The sequence below is a fragment of the Pseudophryne corroboree genome, chromosome 5 (assembly GCF_028390025.1).
Source record: "Pseudophryne corroboree isolate aPseCor3 chromosome 5, aPseCor3.hap2, whole genome shotgun sequence".
In the NCBI taxonomy this organism is placed as follows: domain Eukaryota; kingdom Metazoa; phylum Chordata; class Amphibia; order Anura; family Myobatrachidae; genus Pseudophryne; species Pseudophryne corroboree.
In genome coordinates, this window is record NC_086448.1 from 4,193,134 (window position 1) to 4,210,943 (window position 17,810).

General features: G+C 52.9%; 1 protein-coding gene across 1 annotated transcript in view; it reads right to left on the reverse strand.

Annotated features, from left to right (window-relative positions):
• Positions 1 to 17,810, reverse strand: part of SLC52A2 (solute carrier family 52 member 2) — a 218,210-nt gene that overhangs the window by 105,502 nt on the left and 94,898 nt on the right. The window contains exon 4 of the mRNA XM_063921069.1: positions 12,017 to 12,094. Within this exon, the coding sequence (XP_063777139.1) occupies positions 12,017 to 12,063 (47 nt within the window). The 5' untranslated portion in view covers positions 12,064 to 12,094. The remainder of the gene's footprint in view (positions 1 to 12,016; positions 12,095 to 17,810) is intronic.

Here is a 17,810-nt window from a genome sequence, read left to right on the forward strand (position 1 = left end):
GCCTCCCCCCACCCAGATCACACAGTGCGCCCTCCCACCCTGCTCACACAGCGTCTTCCACACACAGCGCCTCCTTTTTCCCAGTGCCTCCCCCCACCCAGATCACACAGTGTGTCCTCCCATTCTGCTCACACAGCGCCTCCTTTTTCCCAGTGCCTCCCCCCACCCAAATCACACAGTGCGTCCTCTCACCCTGCTCACAGCGCCTCCCCCACACAGCGCCTCCTTTTTCCCAGTGCCTCCCCCCACCCAGATCACACAGTGCGCCCTCCCACCCTGCTCACACAGCGTCTCCCACACACAGCGCCTCCTTTTTCCCAGTGCCTCCCCCCACCCAGATCATACAGCGCATCACCCACACAGCGCCTCCCCCCACCCAGATCACACAATGCGCCCTCCCACCCTGCTCACACAGCGACTCCCACACACAGCGTCTCCTTTTTCCCAGTGCCTCCCCCCACCCTGCTCACACAGCGTCTCCCACATACAGCGCCTCCTTTTTCCCAGTGCCTCCCCCAACCCAGCTCACACACAGCACCTCCCTCACACAGCGCCTCCATTTCCCCAGTGCCTCCCCCCACCCAGCTTACACAGTGCGCCCTCCCACCCTGCTCACACAGCACCTCCCCCACACAGCGCCTCCTTTTTCCCCAGTGCCTCCCCCCACCCAGATCACACAGTGCGCCCCCACACAGCACCTCCCCCACACAGTGCCTCCTTTTTCCCAGTGCCTCCCCCCACCCAGATCACACAGTGCACCCTCCCACCCTGCTCACACAGCACCTTCCCACACAGTGCCTCCTTTTTCCCAGTGCCTCCCCCTACCCAGATCATACAGTGCGTCCTCTCACCATGCTCACAGCGCCTCCTCTCACCCTGCTCACACAGTGCCTCCCCACACAGCGCCTCCCGCACCCAGATCATACAGTGCCTCCTCCCACCAAGCGCCATCCCCCACAGCTCACAGCGCCTCCTCCCACCCTGCTCACACAGCGCCACCTCCCACCCAGTGCCTCCTCCCACCCAGCTCACACAGCACCTCCCCACACAGTGCCTCCTTTTTCCCAGTGCCTCCCCCCACCCAGATCACACAGTGCGTCCTCTCACCATGCTCACAGCGCCTCCTCTCACCCTGCTCACACAGTGCCTCCCGCACCCAGATCATACAGTGCCTCCTCCCACACAGCGCCTCCCCCACAGCGCCTCCTCCCACCCTGCTCACAAAGCACCACCTCCCAACCAGTGCCTCCTCCCACCCAGCACCTCCCCACACAGTGCCTCCTTTTTCCCAGTGCCTCCCCCCACCCAGATCACACAGCGCCTCCTCTCACCATGCTCACAGCGCCTCCTCTCACCCTGCTCACACAGTGCCTCCCGCACCCAGATCATACAGTGCCTCCTCCCACCCAGCGCCATCCCCCACACACCGCCTCCCCCACAGCTCACACAGCGCCTCCTCCCACCCTGCTCACACAGCACCACCTCCCACCCAGTGCCTCCTCCCACCCAGCTCACACAGCACCACCTCCCACCCAGTGCCTCCTCCCACCCAGCTCACACAGCGCCTCCTCCCACCCAGCTCACACGCCTCCTCCCACAGTGCCTGCCCCACCCAGCGCTAACTCACAAGGGCCCTCATTCCGAGTTGATCGCTCGCTGCCGATTTTCGCAGCAATCAGGTTAAAAATGGTAAAACTGCGCGTGCACCACAATGCGCACGTGCGTCGTACGGGTACAAACGGCATTGTTGCTGTGCAATGGTTCTAGCAACGAATCCATTCTCACAACCGATCGCAAGGAGATTGAAAGGAAAAATAAGATTTTACTTACCGATAAATCTATTTCTCGGAGTCCGTAGTGGATGCTGGGGTTCCTGAAAGGACCATGGGGGATAGCGGCTCCGCAGGAGACAGGGCACAAAAAGTAAAGCTTTTTCAGATCAGGTGGTGTGCACTGGCTCCTCCCCCTATGACCCTCCTCCAAGCCTCAGTTAGGACACTGTGCCCGGACGAGCGTACACAATAAGGGAGGATTTTGAATCCCGGGTAAGACTCATACCAGCCACACCAATCACACCGTACAACTTGTGATCTGAACCCAGTTAACAGTATGATAACAGAGGAGCCTCTGAAAGATGGCTTCCTACAACAATAACCCGAATTAGTTAACAATAACTATGTACAAGTATTGCAGATAATCCGCACTTGGGATGGGCGCCCAGCATCCACTACGGACTCCGAGAAATAGAATTATCGGTAAGTAAAATCTTATTTTCTCTATCGCCCTAGTGGATGCTGGGGTTCCTGAAAGGACCATGGGGATTATACCAAAGCTCCCAAACGGGCGGGAGAGTGCGGATGACTCTGCAGCACCGAATGAGAGAACTCCAGGTCCTCCTCAGCCAGGGTATCAAATTTGTAGAATTTTACAAACGTGTTCTCCCCCGACCACGTAGCTGCTCGGCAGAGTTGTAATGCCGAGACCCCTCGGGCAGCCGCCCAAGATGAGCCCACCTTCCTTGTGGAGTGGGCCTTTACAGATTTAGGCTGTGGCAGGCCTGCCACAGAATGTGCAAGTTGGATTGTGCTACAGATCCAACGAGCAATCGTCTGCTTAGACGCAGGAGCACCCATCTTGTTGGGTGCATACAATATAAACAACGAGTCAGATTTTCTGACTCCAGCTGTCCTTGCAATATATATTTTTAATGCTCTGACAACGTCCAGTAACTTGGAGTCCTCCAAGTCACTTGTAGCCGCAGGCACTACAATAGGCTGGTTCAGATGAAATGCTGACACCACCTTAGGGAGAAAATGCGGACGAGTCCGCAGTTCTGCCCTGTCCGAATGGAAAATCAGATATGGGCTTTTGTAAGATAAAGCTGCCAGTTCTGACACTCTCCTGGCCGAAGCCAGGGCTAGAAGCATGGTCACTTTCCATGTGAGATATTTCAAATCCACCTTTTTTAGTGGTTCAAAACAATGAGATTTTAGAAATTCCAAAACCACATTGAGATCCCACGGTGCCACTGGAGGCACCACAGGAGGCTGTATATGCAGCACTCCCTTAACAAAGGTCTGGACTTCAGGGACTGAAGCCAATTCTTTTTGAAAGAAAATCGACAGGGCCGAAATTTGAACCTTAATAGATCCCAATTTGAGACCCATAGACAATCCTGATTGCAGGAAATGTAGGAATCGACCCAGTTGAAATTCCTCCGTCGGAGCACTCCGATCTTCGCACCACGCAACATATTTTCGCCAAATTCGGTGATAATGTTGCACGGTTACTTCCTTCCTTGCTTTAATCAAAGTAGGAATGACTTCTTCCGGCATGCCTTTTTCCTTTAGGATCTGGCGTTCAACCGCCATGCCGTCAAACGCAGCCGCGGTAAGTCTTGAAACAGACAGGGACCCTGCTGAAGCAAGTCCCTCCTTAGAGGTAGAGGCCACGGATCTTCCGTGATCATCTCTTGAAGTTCCGGGTACCAAGTCCTTCTTGGCCAATCCGGAACCACTAGTATCGTTCTTACGCCTCTTTGCCGTATAATTCTCAATACTTTTGGTATGAGAGGCAGAGGAGGAAACACATACACCGACTGGCACACCCAAGGCGTTACCAGCGCGTCCACAGCTATTGCCTGGCGGATCTCTTGACCTGGCGCAATACCTGTCCAGTTTTTTGTTGAGGCGAGACGCCATCATGTCCACCATTGGTCTTTCCCAACGGGTTACCAGCATGTGGAAGACTTCTGGATGAAGTCCCCACTCTCCCGGGTGAAGATCGTGTCTGCTGAGGAAGTCTGCTTCCCAGTTGTCCACTCCCGGGATGAACACTGCTGACAGTGCTATCACATGATTCTCTGCCCAGCGAAGAATCCTTGCAGCTTCTGCCATTGCACTCCTGCTTCTTGTGCCGCCCTGTCTGTTCACATGGGCGACTGCCGTGATGTTGTCCGACTGGATCAACACCTGTTTTCCCTGAAGCAGAGGTTCTGCCTGGCTTAGAGCATTGTAGATTGCTCTTAGTTCCAGAATGTTTATGTGAAGAGACGTTTCCAGGCTCGTCCATACTCCCTGGAAGTTTCTTCCTTGTGTGACTGCTCCCCAGACTCTCAGGCTGGCGTCCGTGGTCACCAGGATCCAATCCTGTATGCCGAATCTGCGGCCCTCCAATAGATGAGCACTCTGCAACCACCACAGAAGAGACACCCTTGTCCTTGGAGACAGGGTTATCCGCAGGTGCATCTGAAGATGCGACCCTGACCATTTGTCCAACAGATCCCTTTGGAAAATTCTTGCGTGGAATCTGCCGAATGGAATTGCTTCGTAAGAAGCCACCATTTTTCCCAGGACTCTTGTGCATTGATGTACAGACACCTTTCCTGGTTTTAGGAGGTTCCTGACAAGCTCGGATAACTCCTTGGCTTTTTCCTCCGGGAGAAAAACCTTTTTCTGAACCGTGTCCAGAATCATCCCTAGGAACAGCAGACGAGTTGTCGGCATTAACTGGGATTTTGGAATATTCAGAATCCACCCATGCTGTTTTAGCACTTCTTGAGACAGTGCTAATCCCATCTCTAGCTGTTCTCTGGACCTTGCCCTTATTAGGAGATCGTCCAAGTATGGGATAATTAATACGCCTTTTCTTCGAAGAAGAATCATCATCTCGGCCATTACCTTTGTAAAGACCCGAGGTGCCGTGGACAATCCGAACGGCAGCGTCTGAAACTGATAGTGACAGTTTTGTACAACGAACCTGAGGTACCCCTGGTGTGAGGGGTAAATTGGAACGTGGAGATACGCATCCTTGATGTCCAAGGATACCATAAAGTCCCCCTCTTCCAGGTTCGCTATCACTGCTCTGAGTGACTCCATCTTGAACTTGAACTTCTTTATGTACAGGTTCAAGGACTTCAGATTTAGAATAGGCCTTACCGAGCCATCCGGCTTCGGTACCACAAAAAGAGTGGAATAATACCCCTTCCCTTGTTGCAGAAGAGGTACCTTGACTATCACCTGCTGAGAGTACAGCTTGTGAATGGCTTCCAAAACCGTCTCCCTTTCGGAGGGGGACGTTGGTAAAGCAGACTTCAGGAAACGGCGAGGTGGATCTGTCTCTAATTCCAACCTGTACCCCTGAGATATTATCTGCAAGATCCAGGGATCTACTTGCGAGTGAGCCCACTGCGCGCTGTAATTTTTGAGACGACCCCCCACCGTCCCCGAGTCCGCTTGAGAAGCCCCAGCGTCATGCTGAGGCTTTTGTAGAAGCCGGGGAGGGCTTCTGATCCTGGGAAGGAGCTGCCTGTTGCTGTCTCTTCCCTCGACCTCTGCCTCGTGGCAGATATGAATAGCCCTTTGCTCTCTTATTTTTAAAGGAACGAAAGGGCTGCGGTTGAAAGGTCGGTGCCTTTTTCTGTTGGGGAGTGACTTGAGGTAGAAAGGTGGATTTCCCGGCTGTAGCCGTGGCCACCAAATCTGATAGACCGACTCCAAATAACTCCTCCCCTTTATACTGCAAAACTTCCATATGCCGTTTTGAATCCGCATCGCCTGTCCACTGTCGCGTCCATAAAGCTCTTCTGGCCGAAATGGACATAGCACTTACCCGTGATGCCAGTGTGCAGATATCCCTCTGTGCATCACGCATATAAAGAAATGCATCCTTTATTTGTTCTAACGACAGTAAAATATTGTCCCTGTCCAGGGTATCAATATTTTCAATCAGGGACTCTGACCAAACTACCCCAGCACTGCACATCCAGGCAGTCGCTATAGCTGGTCGTAGTATAACACCTGCATGTGTGTATATACTTTTTTGGATCATTTCCATCCTCCTATCTGATGGATCTTTAAGTGCGGCCGTCTCAGGAGAGGGTAACGCCACTTGTTTAGATAAGCGTGTTAGCGCCTTGTCCACCCTAGGAGGTGTTTCCCAGCGCTCCCTAACCTCTGGCAGGAAAGGGTATAATGCCAGTAATTTCTTTGAAATTATCAGCTTTTTATCAGGGGCAACCCACGCTTCATTACACACGTCATTTAGTTCTTCTGATTCAGGAAAAACTATAGGTAGTTTTTTCACACCCCACATAATACCCTGTTTAGTGGTACCTGTAGTATCAGCTAAATGTAACGCCTCCTTCATTGCCAAAATCATATAACGTGTGGCCCTACTGGAAAATAAGAATTTACTTACCGATAATTCTATTTCTCGGAGTCCGTAGTGGATGCTGGGGTTCCTGAAAGGACCATGGGGAATAGCGGCTCCGCAGGAGACAGGGCACAAAAGTAAAGCTTTCCGATCAGGTGGTGTGCACTGGCTCCTCCCCCTATGACCCTCCTCCAAGCCAGTTAGGTACTGTGCCCGGACGAGCGTACACAATAAGGGAGGAATTTTGAATCCCGGGTAAGACTCATACCAGCCACACCAATCACACCGTACAACTTGTGATCTAAACCCCGTTAACAGTATGATAACAGCGGAGCCTCTGAAAAGATGGCTCACAACAATAATAACCCGATTTTTGTAACTATGTACAAGTATTGCAGATAATCCGCACTTGGGATGGGCGCCCAGCATCCACTACGGACTCCGAGAAATAGAATTATCGGTAAGTAAATTCTTATTTTCTCTATCGTCCTAGTGGATGCTGGGGTTCCTGAAAGGACCATGGGGATTATACCAAAGCTCCCAAACGGGCGGGAGAGTGCGGATGACTCTGCAGCACCGAATGAGAGAACTCCAGGTCCTCCTTAGCCAGGGTATCAAATTTGTAGAATTTAGCAAACGTGTTTGCCCCTGACCAAGTAGCTGCTCGGCAAAGTTGTAAAGCCGAGACCCCTCGGGCAGCCGCCCAAGATGAGCCCACCTTCCTTGTGGAATGGGCATTTACATATTTTGGCTGTGGTAGGCCTGCCACAGAATGTGCAAGCTGAATTGTATTACACATCCAACTAGCAATAGTCTGCTTAGAAGCAAGAGCACCCAGTTTGTTGGGTGCATACAGGATAACAGCAAGTCAGTTTTCCTGACTCCAGCCGTCCTGGAACATATTTTCAGGGCCCTGACAACATCTAGCAACTTGGAGTCCTCCAAGTCCCTAGTAGGTGCAAGGCACCACAATAAGCTGGTTCAGGTGAAACACTGACACCACCTTAGGGAGAGAACTGGGGACGAGTCCGCAGCTCTGCCCTGTCCGAATGGACAAACAGATATGGGCTTTTTTGAGAAAAAACCACCAATTTGACACTCGCCTGGTCCAGGCCAGGGCCAAGAGCATGGTCACTTTTCATGTGAGATGCTTCAAATCCACAGATTTGACTGGTTTTAAACCAATGTGATTTGAGGAATCCCAGAACTACGTTGAGATCCCACAGTGCCACTGGAGGCACAAAAGGGGGTTGTATATGCAATACTCCCTTGACAAAACTTCTGGACTTCAGGAACTGAAGCCAATTCTTTCTGGAAGAAAATCGACAGGGCCGAAATTTGAACCTTAATGGACCCCAATCTGAGGCCCATAGACACTCCTGTTTGCAGGAAATGCAGGAAACGACCGAGTTGAAATTTCTTTGTGGGGCCTTCCTGGCCTCACACCACGCAACATATTTTCGCCACATGTGGTGATAATGTTGTGCGGTCACCTCCTTTCTGGCTTTGACCAGGGTAGGAATGACCTCTTCCGGAATGCCTTTTTCCCTTAGGATCCGGCTTTCCACCGCCATGCCGACCAACGCAGCTGCGGTAAGTCTTGGAACAGACATGGTACTTGCTGAAGCAAGTCCCTTCTTAGCGGCAGAGGCCATAAGACCTCTGTAAGCATCTCTTGAAGTACCGGGTACCAAGTCCTTCTTGGCCAATCCGGAGCCATGAGTATAGTTCTTACTCCTCTACGTCTTATAATTCTCAGCACCTTAGGTATGAGAAGCAGAGGAGGGAACACATACACCGACTGGTACACCCACGGTGTTACCAGAACGTCCACAGCTATTGCCTGAGGGTCTCTTGACCTGGCGCAATACCTGTCCCGTTTTTTGTTCAGACGGGACGCCATCATGTCCACCTTTGGTATTTCCCAACGGTTTACAATCATGTGGAAAAAACTTCCTGATGAAGTTTCCACTCTCCCGGGTGGAGGTCGTGCCTGCTGAGGAAGTCTGCTTCCCAGTTTCCATTCCCGGGATGAAACACTGCTGACAGTGCTATCACATGATTTTCCGCCCAGCGAAAAGTCCTTGCAGTTTTTGCCATTGCCCTCCTGCTTCTTGTGTCGCCCTGTCTGTTTACGTGGGCGACTGCCGTGATGTTTTTCCCACTGGATCAATACCGGCTGACCTTGAAGCAGAGGTCTTGCTAAGCTTAGAGCATTATAAATTTACCCTTAGCTCCAGTATATTTATGTGGAGAAAAGTCTCCAGACTTGATCACACTCCCTGGAAATTTTTTCCTTGTGTGACTGCTCCCCAGCCTCTCGGGCTGGGCTCCGTGGTCACCAGCATCCAATCCTGAATGCCGAATCTGCGGCCCTCTAGAAGATGAGCACTCTATAACCACCACAGGAGAGACACCCTTGTCCTTGGATATAGGGTTATCCGCTGATGCATCTGAAGATGCGATCCGGACCATTTGTCCAGCAGATCCCACTGAAAAGTTCTTGCGTGAAATCTGCCGAATGGAATTGCTTCGTAGGAAGCCACCATTTTTACCAGGACCCTTGTGCAATGATGCACTGTTTTTAGGAGGTTCCTGACTAGCTCGGATAACTCCCTGGCTTTCTCTTCCGGGAGAAACACCTTTTTCTGGACTGTGTCCAGAATCATCCCTAGGCACAGCAGACGTGTCGTCGGGATCAGCTGCGATTTTGGAATATTTAGAATCCACCCGTGCTGTTGTAGCAGTATCCTAGATAGTGCTACTCCGACCTCCAACTGTTCCCTGGACTATGCCCTTATCAGGAGATCGTCCAAGTAAGGGATAATTAAGACGCCTTTTCTTCGAAGAAGAATCATCATTTCGGCCATTACCTTGGTAAAGACCCGGGGTGCCGTGGACAAACCAACGGCAGCGTCTGAAACTGATAGTGACAGTTCTGCACCACGAACCTGAGGTACCCTTAGTGAGAAGGGCAAATTTGGGACATAGAGGTAAGCATCCCTGATGTCCTGGGACACTATATAGTCCCCTTCTTCCTGGTTCGTTATCACTGCTCTGAGTGACTCCATCTTGATTTGAACCTTTGTTAGTGTTCAAAAATTTTTTTAGAATAAGTCTCACCTAGCCTTCTGGCTTCAGTACCACAATATAGTGTGGAATAATACCCCTTTTCTTGTAGTAGGAGGGGTAATTTAATTTAATTATCACCTGCTGGGAATACAGCTCGTGAATTTTTTCCCATACTGCCTCCTTGTCGGAGGGAGACCTTGGTAAAGCAGACTTCAGGAGCCTGCGAAGGGGAAACGTCTCGACATTCCAATCTGTACCCCTGGGATACTACTTGTAGGATCCAGGGGTCCTGTACGGTCTCAGCGCCATGCTGAGAACTTGTCAGAAGCGGTGGAACGCTTCTGTTCCTGGGAATGGGCTGCCTGCTGCAGTCTTCTTCCCTTTCCTCTATCCCTGGGCAGATATGATCTTATAGGGACGAAAAGACTGAGGCTGAAAAGACGGTGTCTTTTTCTGCAGAGATGTGACTTAGGGTAAAAACGGTGGATTTTCCAGCAGTTGCCGTGGCCACCAGGTCCGATGGACCGACCCCAAATAACTCCTCTTCCTTTATACGGCAATACACCTTTGTGCCGTTTGGAATCTGCATCACCTGACCACTGTCGTGTCCATAACATCTTCTGGCAGTTATGGACATCGCATTTACTCTTGATGCCAGAGTGCAAATATCCCTCTGTGCATCTCGCATATATAGAAATGCATCCTTTAAATGCTCTATAGTCAATAAAATACTGTCCCTGTCAAGGGTATCAATATTTTTAGTCAGGGAATCCGACCAAGCCACCCCAGCTCTGCACATCCAGGCTGAGGCGATCGCTGGTCGCAGTATAACACCAGTATGTGTGTATATACTTTTTATGATATTTTCCAGCCTCCTGTCAGCTGGTCCTTGAGGACGGCCCTATCTATAGACGGTACCGCCACTTGTTTTGATAAGCGTGTGAGCGCCTTATCCACCCTAAGGGGTGTTTCCCAACGCGCCCTAACTTCTGGCGGGAAAGGGTATACCGCCCATAATTTTCTATCGGGGGGAACCCACGCATCATCACACACTTTATTTAATTTATCTGATTCAGGAAAAACTACTGTAGTTTTTTCACATCCCACATAATACCCTCTTTTGTGGTACTTGTAGTATCAGAAATATGTAACACCTCCTTCATTGCCCTTAACGTGTGGCCCTAATAAGGAATACGTTTGTTTATTCACCGTCGACACTGGATTCAGTGTCCGTGTCTGTGTCGACCGACTAAAGTAAACGGGCGTTTTAAAACCCCTGACGGTGTTTCTGAGACGTCTGGACCGGTACTAATTGTTTGTCGGCCGTCTCATGTCGTCAACCGACCTTGCAGCGTGTTGACATTATCACGTAATTCCCTAAATAAGCCATCCATTCCGGTGTCGACTCCCTAGAGAGTGACATCACCATTACAGGCAATTGCTCCGCCTCCTCACCAACATCGTCCTCCTACATGTCGACACACACGTACCGACACACAGCACACACACAGGGAATGCTCTGATAGAGGACAGGACCCACTAGCCCTTTGGAGAGACAGAGGGAGAGTTTGCCAGCACACACCAAAAACGCTATAATTATATAGGGACAACCCCTTATATAAGTGTTTTCCCTTATAGCATCTTTTTTATATATTTCTAACGCCAAATTAGTGCCCCCCCTCTCTGTTTTAACCCTGTTTCTGTAGTGCAGTGCAGGGGAGAGCCTGGGAGCCTTCCCTCCAGCCTTTCTGTGAGGGAAAATGGCGCTGTGTGCTGAGGAGATAGGCCCCGCCCCTTTTTCGGCGGCCTCGTCTCCCGCTCTTAACGGATTCTGGCAGGGGTTAAATATCTCCATATAGCCTCCGGAGGCTATATGTGAGGTATTTTTAGCCAAAATAGGTATTCATTTGCCTCCCAGGGCGCCCCCCTCCCAGCGCCCTGCACCCTCAGTGACTGCCGTGTGAAGTGTGCTGAGAGGAAAATGGCGCACAGCTGCAGTGCTGTGCGCTACCTTTAGAAGACTGAGGAGTCTTCTGCCGCCGATTCTGGACCTCTTCTTACTTCAGCATCTGCAAGGGGGCCGGCGGCAAGGCTCCGGTGACCATCCAGGCTGTACCTGTGATCGTCCCTCTGGAGCTTGATGTCCAGTAGCCAAGAAGCCAATCCATCCTGCACGCAGGTGAGTTCACTTCTTCTCCCCTCTGTCCCTCGTTGCAGTGATCCTGTTGCCAGCAGGAATCACTGTAAAATAAAAAACCTAAGCTAAACTTTCTCTAAGCAGCTCTTTAGGAGAGCCACCTAGATTGCACCCTTCTCGGCCGGGCACAAAAATCTAACTGGAGTCTGGAGGAGGGTCATAGGGGGAGGAGCCAGTGCACACCACCTGATCTGGAAAAGCTTTACTTTTTGTGCCCTGTCTCCTGCGGAGCCGCTATTCCCCATGGTCCTTTCAGGAACCCCAGCATCCACTAGGACGATAGAGAAAGGGCGTTTATGGATGTTATCTGGGAGTGGTAGGGAAAACGCGGGCGTGACCAGGCGTTTGCAGGGCGGGTGTGTGACGTCAATTCCGGGAGCACCGACGCTGGAATCATTGCACAGGATAAGCAATTACAGGGCTAGTCTTGTTCTGCACAAAATGTGTTTGTAGCCGATCGGCTACACAGGCGTTCACACTCTTGCACAGCTAAAATACACTCCTCCGTGGGTGGCGACTATGCGTTTGCACGGCTGCTAGTAGCTAGCGAGCGAACAACTCGGAATGAGGGCCAACATAAAGAATATTAATGACCTGAGTTGTATTTCAGCAGGGAAAAGTGGGACTCTCTCCTCCTTCATATGCTTCCTCAGTGTGGAGAAATGTCAGTATCTAAAAACAGAAAAACAATGAGAAACTATTGGTCACTCCCACTACAGGGTCACAAACAGAAGAGAACTAGGAGACCCGGAGTCCCTCCCACTGCAGGGTGACACACACAGAAGAGAACCAAGACCCGGAGCCCCTCCTACTGCAGGGTGACACACACACAGAAGGGAACTATAAGACCCGGATTCCTTCCTACTGCGGGATGACAGACAGAAGGGAACTATGAGACCTTAAGCCCCTCCCACTGCAGGGAGACACAGACAGAAGGGAACTATGAGAACATGAGTCCCTCCCACTGCAGGGTGACACAGACAGAAGGGAACTATGAGAACCGGAGTCCCTCCCAGTGCAGGGTGACACAGACAGAAGGGAACGATGAGACCCAGAGTCCCTCCCAGTGCCGGGTGACACAGACAGAAGGGAACTATGAGAACATGAGTCCCTTCCACTGCAGGGTGACACAGACAGAAGGGAACTAGGAGAACATGAGTCCCTTCCACTGCAGGGTGACAGGGACAGAATGGTGTAATTAGACCTGGCGTCCCTCCCAGTGTAGGGTGACACAGACAGAAGGGAACTGAGAACCGGAGTCCCTCCCACTGCAGGGTGACACCCACAGAAGAGAACTAAGACCCGGAGCCCCTCCTACTGCAGGGTGACACACACAGAAGGGAACTATGAGACCCGGAGTCACTCCCAGTACAAGATGACACAGACAAAAGGGAACTATCAGACCTGGAGCCCCTCCCACTGCAGGGTGACACAGAAAGAAGGAAGCTATGAGACCCGGAGTCACTCCCACTGCAGGGTGACAGGGACAGAATGGTGTAATTAGACCCGGCGTCTCTCCCAGTGTAGGGTGACAGAGACAGAAGGGAACGATGAGACCCAGAGTCCCTCCCAGTGTAGGGTGAAACAGACAGAAGGGAACTATGAGAACCGGAGTCCCTCCCACTGCAGGGTGACACAGACAGAAGGAAACTATGAGGCTCGGAGTCCCTCCCAGTGCAGGGCGACACAGACAGAAGGGAACTATGACACCCAGAGTCCCTCCCAGTCCAGGGTGACACACACAGAAGGGAACTATGAGACCCGGAGTCACTCCCAGTACAAGATGACACAGACAGAAGGGAACTATGAGACCCAGAGTCCCTCCCAGTGTAGGGTGAAACAGACAGAAGGGAACTATGAGAACCGGAGTCCCTCCCACTGCAGGGTGACACAGACAGAAGGAAACTATGAGGCTCGGAGTCCCTCCCAGTGCAGGGCGACACAGACAGAAGGGAACTATGACACCCAGAGTCCCTCCCAGTCCAGGGTGACACACACAGAAGGGAACTATGAGACCCGGAGTCACTCCCAGTACAAGATGACACAGACAAAAGGGAACTATCAGACCTGGAGCCCCTCCCACTTCAGGGTGACACAGAAAGAAGGAAGCTATGAGACCCGGAGTCACTCCCACTGCAGGGTGACAGGGACAGAATGGTGTAATTAGACCCGGCGTCTCTCCCAGTGTAGGGTGACAGAGACAGAAGGGAACGATGAGACCCAGAGTCCCTCCCAGTGCAGGGTGAAACAGACAGAAGGGAACTATGAGAACCGGAGTCCTTCCCACTGCAGGGTGACACAGACAGAAGGGAACGATGAGACCCAGAGTCCCTCCCAGTGTAGGGTGAAACAGACAGAAGGGAACTATGAGAACCGGAGTCCCTCCCAGTGTAGGGTGAAACAGACAGAAGGGAACTATGAGAACCGGAGTCCCTCCCACTGCAGGGTGATACAGACAGAAGGAAACTATGAGGCTCGGAGTCCCTCCCAGTGCAGGGCGACACAGACAGAAGGGAACTATGACACCCAGAGTCCCTCCCAGTCCAGGGTGACACAGACAGAAGGGAACGATGACACCCAGAGTCCCTCCCAGTCCAGGGTGACACAGACAGAAGGGAACGATGATACCCAGAGTCCCTCCCAGTGCAGGGTGACACACACAGAAGGGAACTATGAGACCCGGAGTCACTCCCAGTACAAGATGACACAGACAGAAGGGAACTATGAGACCCGGAGCCCCTCCCACTGCAGGGTGACACAGACAGAAGGGAACTATGAGAACCGGAGTCCCTCCCAGTGCAGGGTGACACAGACAGAAGGGAACGATGAGACCCAGAGTCCCTCCCAGTGCCGGGTGACACAGACAGAAGGGAACTATGAGAACCGGAGTCCCTCCCAGTGCAGGGTGACACAGACAGAAGGGAACTATGAGGCTCGGAGCCCCTCCCACTGCAGGGTGACACACACAGAAGGGAGCTATTAGACCCGGAGCCCCTCCCACTGCAGGGTGACACACACAGAAGGGAACGATGAGGCTCTGAGTCCTTCCCAGTTCAGGGTGACACAGACAGAAGGGAACTATGAGGCTCTGAGCCCCTCCCAGTGCAGGGTGACACAGACAGAAGGGAACTATGAGACCCGGAGCCCCTCCCACTGCGGGGTGACACACAGAAGGGAGCTATTAGACCCGGAGTCCCTCCCAGTGCAGGGTGACACAGACAGAAGGGAACTATGAGGCTCTGAGTCCCTCCCACTGCAGGGTGACACAGACAGAAGAGAACTATGAGACCCGGAGCCCTTCCCAGTTCAGGGTGACACAGACAGAAGGGAGCTATGACACCCAGAGTCCCTCCCAGTGCAGGGTGACACAAACAGAAGAGTACTATGAGACCCGGAGCCCCTCCCAGTGCAGGGTGACACAGACAGAAGGGAACGATGAGACCCAGAGTCCCTCCCAGTGCAGGGTGACACAGACAGAAGGGAACTATGAGAACCGGAGTCCCTCCCACTGCAGGGTGACACAGACAGAAGGAAACGATGAGACCCAGAGTCCCTCCCAGTGTAGGGTGAAACACACAGAAGGGAACTATGAGACCCAGAGTCCCTCCCAGTGCAGGGTGACACAGACAGAAGGGAACTATGAGGCTCGGAGTCCCTCCCACTGCAGGGTGACACACACAGAAGAGAACTATGAGACCCGGAGCCCCTCCCACTGCAGGGTGACACACACAGAAGGGAGCTATTAGACCCGGAGCCCCTCCCACTGCAGGGTGACACACAGAAGGGAGCCATTAGACCCGGAGCCCCTCCCACTGCAGGGTGACACACAGAAGGGAGCTATTAGACCCGAAGTCCCTCCCAGTTCAGGGTGACACAGACAGAAGGAAGCTATGACACCCAGAGGCCCTCCCAGTTCAGGGTGACACAGACAGAAGGGAACTATGAGGCTCTGAGTCCCTCCCAGTGCAGGGTGACACAGACAGAAGGGAGCTATGAGGCTCGGAGTCCCTCCCAGTGCAGGGCGACACAGACAGAAGGGAACTATGACACCCAGAGTCCCTCCCAGTGCAGGGTGACACAGACAGAAGGGAACGATGAGACCCAGAGTCCCTCCCAGTGCAGGGTGTCTCAGACAGAAGGGAACGATGAGACCCAGAGTCCCTCCCAGTGTAGGGTGAAACAGACAGAAGGGAACTATGAGAACCGGAGTCCCTCCCACTGCAGGGTGACACAGACAGAAGGAAACTATGAGGCTCGGAGTCCCTCCCAGTGCAGGGCGACACAGACAGAAGGGAACTATGACACCCAGAGTCCCTCCCAGTGCAGGGTGACACAGACAGAAGGGAACGATGATACCCAGAGTCCCTCCCAGTGCAGGGTGACACACACAGAAGGGAACTATGAGACCCGGAGTCACTCCCAGTACAAGATGACACAGACAAAAGGGAACTATCAGACCTGGAGCCCCTCCCACTGCAGGGTGACACAGAAAGAAGGAAGCTATGAGACCCGGAGTCACTCCCACTGCAGGGTGACAGGGACAGAATGGTGTAATTAGACCCGGAGTCCCTCCCAGTGCAGGGTGACACAGACAGAAGGGAACTATGACACCCAGAGTCCCTCCCAGTGCAGGCTGACACAGACAGAAGGGAACTATGAGACCCGGAGCCCCTCCCACTGCAGGATGACACAGACAGAAGGGAACTATGAGAACCGGAGTCCCTCCCAGTGCAGGGTGACACAGACAGAAGGGAACGATGAGACCCAGAGTCCCTCCCAGTGCCGGGTGACACAGACAGAAGGGTACTATGAGAACCAGAGTCCCTCCCAGTGCAGGGTGACACAGACAGAAGGGAACTATGAGGCTCGGAGCCCCTCCCACTGCAGGGTGACACACACAGAAGGGAGCTATTAGACCCGGAGCCCCTCCCACTGCAGGGTGACACACACAGAAGGGAACGATGCGGCTCTGAGTCCTTCCCAGTTCAGGGTGACACAGACAGAAGGGAACTATGAGGCTCTGAGCCCCTCCCAGTGCAGGGTGACACAGACAGAAGGGAACTATGAGACCCGGAGCCCCTCCCACTGCGGGGTGACACACAGAAGGGAGCTATTAGACCCGGAGTCCCTCCCAGTGCAGGGTGACACAGACAGAAGGGAACTATGAGGCTCTGAGTCCCTCCCACTGCAGGGTGACACAGACAGAAGAGAACTATGAGACCCGGAGCCCTTCCCAGTTCAGGGTGACACAGACAGAAGGGAGCTATGACACCCAGAGTCCCTCCCAGTGCAGGGTGACACAAACAGAAGAGTACTATGAGACCCGGAGCCCCTCCCAGTGCAGGGTGACACACACAGAAGGGAACTATGAGACCCGGAGTCCCTCCCAGTGCAGGGTGACACAGACAGAAGGAAACGATGAGACCCAGAGTCCCTCCCAGTGTAGGGTGAAACACACAGAAGGGAACTATGAGACCCAGAGTCCCTCCCAGTGCAGGGTGACACAGACAGAAGGGAACTATGAGGCTCGGAGTCCCTCCCACTGCAGGGTGACACACACAGAAGAGAACTATGAGACCCGGAGCCCCTCCCACTGCAGGGTGACACACACAGAAGGGAGCTATTAGACCCGGAGCCCCTCCCACTGCAGGGTGACACACAGAAGGGAGCCATTAGACCCGGAGCCCCTCCCACTGCAGGGTGACACACAGAAGGGAGCTATTAGACCCGAAGTCCCTCCCAGTTCAGGGTGACACAGACAGAAGGAAGCTATGACACCCAGAGGCCCTCCCAGTTCAGGGTGACACAGACAGAAGGGAACTATGAGGCTCTGAGTCCCTCCCAGTGCAGGGTGACACAGACAGAAGGGAGCTATGACACCCAGAGGCCCTCCCAGTTCAGGGTGACACAGACAGAAGGGAACTATGAGGCTCTGAGCCCCTCCCACTGCAGGGTGACACAGACAGAAGGGAACTATGAGACCCGGAGCCCCTCCCACTGCAGGGACACACACACAGAAGGGAACTATGAGACCCGGAGTCCCTCCCAGTGCAGGGTGACACAGACAGAAGGGAACTATGAGAACCGGAGTCCTTCCCACTGCAGGGTGACACAGACAGAAGGGAACGATGAGACCCAGAGTCCCTCCCAGTGTAGGGTGAAAAAGACAGAAGGAAACTATGAGAACCGGAGTCCCTCCCACTGCAGGGTGACACAGACAGAAGGGAACGATGAGACCCAGATTCCCTCCCAGTGTAGGGTGAAACAGACAGAAGGGAACTATGAGAACCGGAGTCCCTCCCACTGCAGGGTGATACAGACAGAAGGAAACTATGAGGCTCGGAGTCCCTCCCAGTGCAGGGCGACACAGACAGAAGGGAACTATGAC